Source organism: Coregonus lavaretus (assembly GCF_964263955.1).
Source record: "Coregonus lavaretus genome assembly, chromosome: 33".
NCBI classification, from domain to species: Eukaryota; Metazoa; Chordata; class Actinopteri; order Salmoniformes; family Salmonidae; genus Coregonus; species Coregonus lavaretus.
Window position 1 is genome coordinate 11,047,780 of NC_140020.1, and position 13,054 is coordinate 11,060,833.

Genomic DNA, 13,054 nt, shown 5'->3' on the forward strand with positions numbered 1-13,054 from the left:
CCTCATACCACCCTCATGGAGTCTGTTTCTGACCGTTTGAGCAGACACATGCACATTTGTGGCCTGCTGGAGGTCATTTTGCAGGGCTCTGGCAGTGCTCCTCCTGCTCCTCCTTGCACAAAGGCGGAGGTAGCAGTCCTGCTGCTGGGTTGTTGCCCTCCTACGGCCTCCTCCACGTCTCCTGATGTACTGGCCTGTCTCCTGGTAGCGCCTCCATGCTCTGGACACTACGCTGACAGACACAGCAAACCTTCTTGCCACAGCTCGCATTGATGTGCCATCCTGGATGAGCTGCACTACCTGAGCCACTTGTGTGGGTTGTAGACTCCGTCTCATGCTACCACTAGAGTGAAAGCACCGCCAGCATTCAAAAGTGACCAAAACATCAGCCAGGAAGCATAGGAACTGAGAAGTGGTCTGTGGTCACCACCTGCAAAACCAGTCCTTTATTGGGGGTGTCTTGCTAATTGCCTATAATTTCCACCTGTTGTCTATTCCATTTGCACAACAGCATGTGAAATGTATTGTCAATCAGTGTTGCTTCCTAAGTGGACAGTTTGATTTCACAGAAGTGTGATTGACTTGGAGTTACATTGTGTTGTTTAAGTGTTCCCTTTATTTTTTTGAGCAGTGTACTAGTCATTTTTTTGTGGAAAAAACAAACGCTCAAACAATGCTATATTAAACATCCTCAATTTATAGTATGTTGGACAAATGTGAGTTGAATCTTCAGTCAAATCCATAATTGTCCCTTAGCTGCAATAAGCCCCCCACAAACAAATACACACCTTTGCATGCTCATCATGTCATATTTCAACATTACTGCTGTCAACGATGTCACCTTGGGCTCAGACATAATAAATAGTCCAGTGCCCAGTCAATTACATGTCCAGATTACCTTTGATGTAGTGTCCCCTAGCAACATGCACCTTTTTTGTGTTTTGGGATTTTTTTATGTGTGGAAATTGCATATCTTTCCTTGGCTTTTCGTCCAGACAAGTCCACTAGCTCCAGTATTCATATTACAAACCAGGAAGTGGGTTATAGAAAGCAGGAAGTAGGAAGTCAGGTAGTTTAGTTAAACCTTCCCACTTGGCACACACTGGTTGAATCAACATTGTTTCTACGTCATTTCAATAAAATTACGTTGAACCAACGTGGTATAGATGTTGAATTGACTTCTGTCCCCAGTGGGTTACCGTTCATCTGATTTCCATGTACAGCATACTGCCCAGCAGAACACAGCTGCCCATTGGATGATGAGCCCTCATTATCTAAAAGGGTCATGATCTTTTAACCTGCAGAGGCAGACTGATATTATCCAGGCCAAGTATATTCTTATCAATTTCAACTGCCTCTTAAACATTTATCTCAATATCAATGTTGACCTTGGTATTAGATGCGAATTGAATGAATAATGGCAAACTAGTGCTTCAGATTATTGCAGAATTGCCAAATATAAATGATTTATTTCCCTTAATCCTCTATTGGCAGTCTTCCAGTTTTCTACCTCTCTGTCTAATGGTTGAGTTCAGTGCAGTATATCTGGGAGATATGAACTTTTCCTATTCAAACATGGAGAAAAGGGTTTTATAGAGAAGATAAGTATTGCAACGCCTCAAGCAACTGATTGGAAATCAAACCTAACTTTTACAGGAAAACCTGCAGAGCTTCTTTTCTATACTTGTTCTGTTGGAGTTTGCATGTTTTCAACGTCAATACTATGTCCAATCAGCCTGCAGTCGTGAGAAAATGGAATAAAACATGATAACATACAACCTCTACCAATGGACCCTAAGAATAAACCTGCCAAACTAGGAACCATGAGGATGGAAGAACACTCTGTGTTCCTATTAAATCAGTCCAACTCTACTGTGTATATCAAAATACCCAAACATTTCTGTGTCCATGTTAGATGGCAGGACGATTAGCAGGCTGTAGTGTACTGTAGGGATTAATGGTGACAGAGGAGCAGCCATGGAGCCTCTCCTCCTCTCCCAAAAATGCATGCATGGATGGGGGCCAAACTCCCCTAGAAACATACACTATGGATGCATCCCAAATGGCACCCTATTCCCTATATACTACACTACTTCTGACAGGTCGAAAGTAGTGTACTATAAAGGGAATAAGGTACCATTTGGGATGTAACCTATATAATGATTGCATTCCATCAGCCCTTGGGATGAGATGTTGATACGATTCCAACTTAATAAAATAAATATTAGAATAACGGGAGATATAATCCTTATAAATCGATGAAGGTTCCTTTGTTTAAGTCCCTCAGGATGGATCTTTAATTTGATGTTTTGTGCAATGTTGGAGGTTTGGTAGTGTCTTCTTAATGACACCATCCCAGCTATCTTTTTCATGTAGACTGTACCCTCCCATGTCACTCAGTCACACGCACGCATGCACACACGCACACACACACACACCATCACAAAAACACAAAACAGTCATACATCACATTTGTTTAGATTGAATCAAAACTACTTTGATTGTATTCTTACTTTAACTTTCAAAGACCACTGATGAATGATTTACAAAATGGTGTGTGCTGATTAACATATAAAACACTTTGAAACTGTTTAGGGCAAAGGTTGTACCACATGTTTACATGGAAATCCTTTATAATAGTAGCTATTTATGATGGAAAAGAATCCAATGAGAAACAAACGTTTTCTATAGAGATTGTATTATATTTCCAAAAATATATGTACAGTCTATTACAAAGGTTACAAAGCAAAAAAGAAATGTCCTATGTAACAAGAAATCGTCTATGAAGTAATGATTTTACAGTTCTGCTGTTTGGGGAAAATACTCTTGACCGATGAATACTCAATACTCTCATCACAGTAAAATAAATAATAAATTGACAATTCATATAACTGTACATTAAACTAAAAGCTAAAATAAAAACTAGATGGAAAACCTGTCTTTGGTCCTAAATGAGAAAGTATGTACAACTGAAATCTTCTGGGTGACAATAATCATCTGCAAGTGAGATAGAAAAATATAGTGCATTTTCAATGTATTCAGAGCTCACTACAGAGTAATGTGTGTAAAAAAACAACTATATAAATAAAAATGTACAGGTTTTACAATTAGAACATATACAAAGTTTCCCTCGGACCTCTGATCTTTCTGACACAATCAACAGTGCTGAACTCTTTGGAATCATCCACCACCTATGCATTGCGAAGGCGTGTCCACAATTTCCAATGGTTTGTCCAAAAGATTTGAAAATAATAACCATTCTACTTCGTATTTAAAATGTGTTCTCATTCCTGAATCCAATCAACTCACCACACGAACTGCCTGACTTGAACATCCTCAACAAGAAAATGGGTAACAACCAAAGTAAAAGCGGACAGTAAAAGGTGACTGCCTGTGAAGGTTACAGATGATTTATATGGCGGATCGATTGTATCCAGGTCTTAATCTCAATTTGGCTCAAAATTGCTGTCTCTACAGGACCCCAGACTCAGAGAGAGAGGGGGGAGGGGGAGGGGGGGCCTCCAGCTCTGGGGTGTGAAGGCCCCTAGGGGCCCGCTGTTGAAGATCAGAGCAGTGGAGAGTAGAGAGAGAGAGCGAAAGAGGGAGCCTGCTTGCCTTCCTGTGAACTGGGGAGTTTTGTGCTGACTGAATGCCTTTACGCTGGTATTCAATTCAAAGGGCTGGCATGGACCCAAATGCTGAGCTTTGCTGTATGGATAAAGAATGGGTCTGTCTGTCTGTGACACGGGGCCCAGAGCGGGCTGGGCATGGTCTGATTCCCTGGGTACCCCCACACAGGTGTGAGTCCCTTTGGACCGAGCACAATGGAAATTAATCTAGGAAAGAATAGACAAAGTCACTAATGGCTTTGCAAAAACTAAGCTTGCAGCCATAGTCCATGATGGTGTTTCAAGGTTGGTTTTCTGAAGACCAATTCATTCTCTACAGGCATATTGAAGGGCGTCTTAAATAAATCATTGGGAAAAGCTGCAGCTTTGAAAATATGGATCTATGATCAGTCCATTAAGACAGCCTTGGATATAGCCTTTTTTTACACAACTGCAATTGGAAATACCTATATTCTCCTTACTTTAAATGACAAAGAAATGAGTGAACCAACCATTCATCAGAGAATACAAAGCTGAAGAAATATTCAACATGATAACATTCATTTTGTTGTAGAAAGAGAATACTGTGATGGCACCATTAGGTAGTCTTTTTAGCACATCTTTGCAGAGCTCATTCCTCATCTCTGTGCCCTGATTAACATACAAAGGGGCAGGGAAGTTAAGGAAATAAGCATATAAACACTTTTATGCATGTTACATCACCCTGTTTGCCTGGAAGGGCACAGAGATGAGGAATGGGCTCTGCAAATATGTGCTAAAAAGACAACCTAATGGTGCCATCAGTCTTCTCTTTCTACAACAAAATGAATGTTATCATGTTGAATATTTCTTCAGCTTTTATTCTCTGATGAATGGTTGGTTCACTCATTTCTTTGTCATTTAAAGTATAGACATGTGACTAGCTCTCCTGACCAGCCAGGGCTGGGACGGTGTGTGATTTTCACAGTATGAGCATCATAATAAGGAGTATCAGGATTTTCACTATATTATGATATTATTAGTTACTGTAGGTACCTCGCACCGAATCGAAGGCCTGCAAATTCAGTGTGCTGCAATGGAAAGGATGATGTCATGACTAATAAGTGCAACTCTCTGCTGGTTGAATGTCATTTCACCCCACTGTAACAGCCATATATTCTCAACATACTCATACTCTGTGACATTGTTATGAAGTCATTAGCATGTCACGGTATACCATTTCGTAAGTGGCATTACTATTTCATTATTTTGATAACTCGGTATTCCAGTATACTGTACCAATCTATCCTCCCAGCCTATACTCCAGGTAATCTTCAACTGGAAAAAGGTCAATACATATTCCATTTTACTATTGGTGACAGAATTTTTCCAAAGCGTTTTCCCAGCACAACTGATATTTCTGTAAAACCTAGCACCTTAAAATCTCAGAGAAGGACCATTTCTACCTGGGCTAATTATTGCTCTGTTCAATCTTCTACTCTACACTGATTGTGTTAATCATCACTCAACATATGTAAGTGTGCATGCACTAAATTTGATTCATGTTCAGGATGACAGGATACCACAAAGAAAATAGGGAACTTGTCCATTCAACCCTACATAAGACTTCTGTCTCATTGAATCACAAAAAAAAATGCCATAGAAGTGCCTAAAAAGAATGGGAATACATTAGTTTTAAGGCAGTTTTAAGGCAAAGAACATACACAGCCTTTCATAGATTCACCCTTCACAACTGTATTCACCGAAATATGAAACAAATACCATTTGCTGCAACACAACATATTTTTGTTTAGGCATTTCAAACCCTTTGCGGTGGATCAAGTAATCTCTTTAAGTTACAATACAACCTTTCTATAGTGCTATCTGTGGAAACGTTCAATTAAATAATTAAACAACAAAACATTTCAGATTGAAAGCATATTGGACAATAAGGTAAAATGATTCATGTGGTAAACATAAATATTGCCACTTTGATGCTTGATATTAGATATAAAAGTTGTGATCAATCTGAAATCGATTTGCCTTGTTGGTGTCATACTGTTTCGCAATTCCTACATACAAATTTGAAATGTTTTCATCATACAACGAGAGCATCTGTGTTCAGAGAAATGCATACAGCAAGCCACTCCTGCAAGCTTGAAACAACCAAGTGAATACTACTATCGCTGACGTCACTGATCTGAGGTGCAGGATACCATTTTCACTTCAAAAACATCAGGGAGAAAAAAACACAACTCACTGCAAACAGTTAAAACAGCCTGGAGTGTCTCAAGACAAACTGGTCAAAGAACCTCTAAATCATCTCCACCAAAATGTTCAGACACCATATTCACTCTGTCCTTTTGGATGGGAATGTTGACCCTCTTGTCAAGTCCAAAATAAAAAAAGGAAGAAAATAATTGTAACGGGAAAGAAAAATGTAAGATTACTGTACGTTTCACACCATATCACTGTGCATTCTGAAACTAACAAAATTAACAAACTAGAAGAAAAAATACTGAAAAACCACCGCAAGGGGAAAATGTTTTTTTAAAAGAACAAGGTAATACGCATCAAACTCCTTCTCCAAAGCTCCATCTCTATTTGTGGTTGAGAGTTTCTCAGAGTGGCATCATGTCCAGGGAGTATTCTCTCATTCTCTCCTTAGTACCCGTTCTAAAGAGGGGTTAAATCCTTCGCCGAGGAACAAAGGAATGATTTTATTCCAAAACATCCGGAAAAAAAAGAGTCAGACACAGGAGACAGCGTCACGTCACATGATTTTTTATGATTATCCTGGGAAGTTCTGCCCTAGCGCTGCTCTAGATAGCTCTTTGCCCCCCTGTCCACAGGGGGCACTGTAGTCTGTCATCACACCTGGATGCCCGTGCCGTGGAGATGCAGCATCTGGGCTCTCATAGTCTGTATGTTGCTCATGATCTTCTTCTGATGGCCCACTAAAGTGATCCCCAAGCTCATCACATCCCTGCAAGACAAGACAACCAATCATAAATCACAGCACTGGACCACAGAGAGGCTCAAAACATCTCATGATTTATAGCACCAGGTATTTCATTAAAGGAGAAATGGAGGATTAAAAAAATAAAATGTAAAACTCGACAGGCTTGTTCATGAATCACAATGATGAAATTTAAATTCAGTTCTGGCATGTCCAAGGATATTGAATGAGAAAATAATTATAAGACAACTCTCCAGAAATGGCTATGGTGGCTTTGACCTCCACAAGTGTTTTAATGTTCAGGTTCCTTACTCGATTGACATCCTTGCCACAGATTCCAGTGAGCTGTAGCCAGCGGCGGTGAAGTTGTCTCTGTATCGCTCCATCTTGATGGCCTCCAGCCACTCCCCCACCGAGTGGAACGTAGTGAAGTCTGGTGTGCTCTGATCTAACAGGGGACTAATCGGTCTGTGGGATGAGCAAGACAAAAACATTAACGTCTCATGCAAAAACATTCCCACAGCAAATACAAATTCAGCTGGGAACAAAACACAAAGACAGCCAAAGACATCCCGGGGTGCAGTAAATTGCAAGTGAAAAATAAATTAACACATTTTTTACACTTCAATATCAAATTCAAAAGTGACTACGCCATCTGATCCTCTTTTTCGGGCAAATATGTGTGCTAAATAACTATTTAAAAAAACTCAACATCAGTTGGATTGGCATTTTTTGCTTCAAACCCCCACAAATGGCTCCCAGAAACGGAAGCGTTTTTTACATTTTTTGGGGGGTTACGTTCTCAATCTCACCCAGGGAGATTGTGTTCCGACTGTAAATATAATTAATTTGACAAATGTCACAGTGGGGTCCAGAGTTCCCAAAGCATTTGAAAGTCCCAGGAACTCATTACAGGGATTGATTTAAAAGCCCTGCTATTGACCATAAAGCCATGGAAGCTGCTTTGGCTTATTGATTCTCAGGGATTTATCTTTCATCTGTGAACTCCTGTGGATAAATCAACCACTGGATGCTCTGAATTGTCCACTAATGTAGCTCCATAGGAATTAAATATGAAGAAACAATACATACTTCCAGAGTCTTATACAGATGTAGGATCTTAATTTGATCACTCTTTTGTTGCTGAGAATGCACCACAGGAAATGCAGATGAGCTTCGTGATTGACATAAATTCACTGAAAACCCACACTAACACACGGTTATATTAACAGTATAGCACTTTACATGTAGCCTACTTTTAGCTGGCTAATAGCCTAAGCACTGATCAAGCAATATTATTAACTAAATGTTCAAATCCTGTTGCTGCAGGATTATTTTGCTGTGACAATATACAGGTAACTGCCAAAAATAAAGGAAACACCAACAGAAGTGATCTTAATAGGGCATTGGAACAGCTTCAATGCACCTTGGCATAGATTCTACAAGTGTCTGGAACTCTAATGGAGGGATGTGACACCATTCTTCCACGAGAAATTCTATAATTTGGTGTTTTGTTGATGGTGGTGGAAAACCCTGTCTCAGGCGCCGCTCCAGAATCTCCCATAAGTGTTCAATTGGGTTGAGATCTGGTGACTGAGACAGCCATAGAATATGGTTTACATAATTTTCCTGCTCATCAAACCATTCAGTGACCACTCATGCCCTGTGGATGGGGGCATTTTCATCCTAGCCATAGTAGCCAAAATAATGGCCTGCCCAGCATTTTTTATAATAGCTTAATTAACTCAGGAATCACACATGTGTGGAAGCACCTGCTTTCAATACACTTTGTATACCTCATTTACTCAAGTGTTTCCATTATTTTGGTAGTTACCTGTAGGTCAAATTAAGATCCTACATCTGTAGCTAACATGGTCAAATCTAATAACTGAAGCTGATAATTAAATGTATTCCATTGGAGCTTTGTAGTGCTCAGTCATAGGGTTAATGAGACAAGCTTTCCTTACCTCGTGCATGTTCCCACCGGGGTTTTCAAGGTATTGGGATTGCGAATCATCTTATCAAGGATGCCAACTACTTGATCAAATTTGGGTCGATCAGCCCTGTCTTTCTGCCAGCAGTCCAGCATTAGCTGGTGCAGGCCTGGAGGGCAGTCCATGGGAGCAGGGAGGCGGTACCCCTCCTCTATTGCCTTTATCACCTGGGAAAACCAAAACACAGGAGAGTCTTTAAGGGCCATTACCACCACATTAACTCAAGTTCATTACCATTTCATCCTCTAATCAAGATGGTTGTAAACAGGAAGTGTCAGTATTTTTTACATTTTAGTCATTTAGCAGACGTTCTTATCCAGAGCGACTTACAGTTAGTGAGTGCATACATTATTTTTTCATACTGCCCCCCCGTGGGAATCAAACCCACAACCCTGGCGTTGCAAACGCCATGCTCTACCAACTGAGCTACACAAGTCTTATGTGGTTCCCTATTTACAGACTTGGTACATCGAGGAGAAACAAGCCTAACTGGACGTGATCGCTCAGTGTCAGCTTGTTAAGATGATTGTGAGACACAAGGACACAGAGTAGCAGGACCCAAATGAGGAGATATTGAGAGTAGCACCCTGTATGTCCCTGTATGGCACAGAGATTAGTCTCTGGAAGAGCTGCTCCTGTCTGTTATACTGTACCAATAGAAGTGATTGTAATTAATCTAGCCAACAGTGGCTCTTTTTTCCTTTAGATGCATCATTTCTACTGTTTGTCTCATCAATAGGGGGTATATGCATATCTTTAAAACTACATATATTCTCACTGTGTCAATAGTTAAAAACCAGGTCCATTGAAAGTCTAAGGCATGAGAACATTAAACATTAGGGGCAATGGGCAACTTTGATTTGAGACTCAACCGTCTCTTCCTCTATTCAAGGGTTTATTTTCTGCAAATATTCATCTGTTATTCCTGTCAGGGATATTCAAAAAGACTGAACTACGGAAGGAAAAGTATCAAAACAGTAAAACTGTTGAGGAAATGTAAATATTTCTCTTTCTGTATCCCAGAGGAGCTGTTAGCCAACATCTTGACAGAGGAACTGAAATCCCTGACATTGATGCCTGTCAAGCACTAAAATGGACAATCATGTTTAACATTTCTAACAGCTGATTGTTCAATCAGCAGGCTTCCCATTAGGAGGAGCTGAGAGTAACATAATCATTTTTAGTTTTTTCTGCTGAGGAGAAGACTGTTTGTCCTACTGGATTATACCATCTTTAACTTCGCCAAGGGAGAAAACTAACACTGGAGCATCTTCCAGACTAGTACTTGCAAACATTGGCGGATTAAAACATTTTACTACTTATAGATGTACTATCTTAATTTGATCACTCTCAATCGTTGCTGAGAATGTTCCTGCACAGCAGGAAATGTAAACTTCAAATCAAATCAAATCAAATTGTATTTGCCACATGCGCCGAATACAACAGGTGTAGACATTACAGTGAAATGCTTACTTACAAGCCCTTAACCAACAATGCATTTTTTAAAATAATTTAAAAAATCAAAGTGTTAAGTAAAAAAAATCAAAGCAAATAACTAAAGAGCAGCAGTAAAATAAAATAACAGTAGGGAGGCTATATACAGGGGGGTACCGGCGCAGAGTCAATGTGCGGGGGCAACGGCTAGTCGAGGTAATTAAGGTAATATGTACATGTGGGTAGAGTTAAAGTGACTATGCATAAATAATAAACAGAGTAGCAGCAGCGTAAAAGAGGGGGGTGGGGGTGTGGGGGCCGTGCAAATAGTCCGGGTAGCCATGATTAGCTGTTCAGGAGTCTTATGGCTTGGGGGTAGAAGCTGTTGAGAAGCCTTTTGGACCTAGACTTGGCGCTCCGGTACCGCTTGCCGGTATATGCTTGTAGTGTATTCAAGGTTTAAAAAGGATTCTAAAGTTTATTTCCACTTTAAAATGTCAGACTTGATTTGCCCCTACAAAAAATGTCCATTAATTCTAATCCATATAATAATTCACATTTTCTGTTGCTGCAGGATTCTTCTCCCTGCTGTAGTAAATTGGCTCAAATTAAGATCCTACATATGTAAGTATCATCGTTACTGGTGTTCGAATCGGCGGCCAAACTCCTCTAAAGCCACTTTGCGATCAGCATGATGAACAGCTTTGCAATGTTCATCTGTTCCAATTTAGCTGAAACAAAGCAATGACTGCAGTTCAAACTAAAAGCTCTACATGACTAAGTAAATAGCTCTGGAATTATTGAACTCAGCTAATGCCAAATTTGGTTTTCATTATCCTAACTCATTATAAAGGTTAAAAGCCGTTTTGAAGTCAAAAATGTATTTTGTTTGCCAAGTAGCTACTCTTTTTCTTTATATTATCATATATACATTTTATGAATATCAATCTCTGATTAAAACGGAATGAATTACAACCTAACAATTCACCTCATTCAACTCTGAGTAGTAATTGTGGCCCATGTTTAAATAATTTATTAGAATTCTGTTAATTCTGTTAACCCCTGGGCAATCTGGTAGCTAGTCCCTGAGCTACATGCGAAATCTGACATGACATTTGGTGTATAATTGACTTCATGTTAGAGAGCAACTCACATCTTGATTGGACATGTCCCAGTAAGGCCGTTCCCCATAGGACATGACCTCCCACATGACAATGCCATAACTCCACACATCACTAGCGGAAGTGAATTTACGGTACTGGATGCCTTCCATTGCTGTCCATCGAACAGGTATCTTTCCGCCCTGTTCAGTAAAATGCAGGTCAGTGGCTGGAGTAAAGATCAAATTCATTATATCCTGCATCTTCCCCTAAAACATCAATTAAAATAGAGTTACAACTTTGCACACAGGGTCAGCAAAACTTCAAAACTTTCAAAGCAAAAACTCTACCAAAGAGACTGCATGCTTTGCATATTGAATAGCTAGCTAGCACAGGCGTGCATGGGCATGCATCCATATTTTATACTAAACTTTCATGCATTGGCTGTTGGCTGGATTTGAGTATTCAGAGAGAGTGCAAGGTGTCTAGGAAGGGAAGAAAGCAATACGGGGCTGGCTTAATTAACTCACCGTTGTTGTGTAGACAGCCTCAGGATCGTCGTCGATCACTCTTGACAGGCCGAAGTCAGACACTTTACATACGAGATTGCTGTTGACAAGGATGTTTCGTGCGGCCAGATCTCGATGGACATATCCCATGTCAGAGAGATATCTCATCCCTGCTGCTATGCCCCGCAGCATCCCCACTAACTGGATCACTGTGAACTGACCATCGTGTTTCTGTACACAACAGAGGACAACCGACAGCTAATCAAGATCCACTGAGATCCAGGTCACAAAGGTATTGCAGCACTTTTATTCATAGAATAAGAAGCTCTTATTGTGAACATACTGTATTATACATGTATAACTGGTTAGGGAGTTGCCATTTCAAATAAAATAAAATCAAATAGTATTTGTCACATGCGCCGAATACAACCTTACAGTGAAATGCTTACTTACAAGCCCTTAACCAACAATGCAGTTTTAAGAAAAATAAGTATTAAGTAAAAAATAGATAAGTAAAAAATAACAAATAACAAATAGTTAAAGAGTAGCAGAAAAATAAAATACCACTAGGGAGGCTATCTACAGGGGTAGGGAGGCTATTTACCTACTACCATTTGAATGCATTGAAAGGTTCTCACCCTGAGGAAAGCATCTAATGAGCCGTTTTCCATATATTCAATCACAATCATCACCGGTTTTCCTGAAAACAAGGATGACACATTCCGTTAATTGACTCATAAATATGGCTTACAAGTGTTTATTAATGACGGCCTGCTAAAAATACACTTCCGCCTCAGTGTTATTTTGAGCCGTTTGTTTGTAATTAAGTGTTAACATCTGCCCCTTATATTAGGCTGTCTAAATGAGAAAATGTAAAACAGGGAGCAAGGCTAATTCAATCAGATACTTCTCAATGTCATTCCTTTTGACTGCAGCACTTTCACATTGTATAGCTAGCTAAATATATTGTACAATGTTCCTCTCAGGTCTTCCTCTCACAGTTCGTCTGGCAACTTAACCTTTTCACACATTCACGTTATTTACTAAATGCACAAAACATTAGTTAAACCACCCTAATATTTAGTTGCACCCCCTTTTACCCTCAGAACAGCCTCAATTAGTCGGGGCATGGTGTCGAAAGCGTTCCACAGGGATGCTGGCCCATATTGCCTCCAATGCTTCCCACGGTTGTGGCAAGTTGGCAGGATGTCCTTTGGGTGGTGGACCATTTTTGATACACACGGGAAACTGTTGAGTGTGAAAAACCCAGCAGTGTTGCAGCTCTTGACACAAACCTGTGCGCTTGGCACCTACTACCATACCCTGTTCAAAGGCACTTAAATGTTTTGTCTTTCTCATTCACTCTCTGAATGGCATACATGCACAATCCATGTCTCATTTGTCTCAAGGCTTAAAAATCCTTCTTTAACCTGTCTCCTCCCCTTCATCTACACTGATTGAAGTGGATTTA

At 40.0% G+C, this 13,054-nt stretch overlaps 1 protein-coding gene across 1 annotated transcript in view; it reads right to left on the reverse strand.

The window, feature by feature from the left end:
• Window positions 1-5,267: 5,267 nt before the first annotated feature.
• LOC311108655 (ephrin type-A receptor 7-like) overlaps window positions 5,268-13,054 on the reverse strand; it is an 87,740-nt gene continuing 79,953 nt past the window's right edge. The window contains exons 12-17 of the mRNA XM_084151348.1: window positions 12,222-12,283; window positions 11,605-11,814; window positions 11,128-11,277; window positions 8,514-8,707; window positions 6,859-7,014; window positions 5,268-6,573 (exon numbers count right to left, since the gene is read on the reverse strand). Of these exons, the coding sequence (XP_084007474.1) occupies window positions 6,459-6,573; window positions 6,859-7,014; window positions 8,514-8,707; window positions 11,128-11,277; window positions 11,605-11,814; window positions 12,222-12,283 (887 nt within the window). The 3' untranslated portion in view covers window positions 5,268-6,458. The remainder of the gene's footprint in view (window positions 6,574-6,858; window positions 7,015-8,513; window positions 8,708-11,127; window positions 11,278-11,604; window positions 11,815-12,221; window positions 12,284-13,054) is intronic.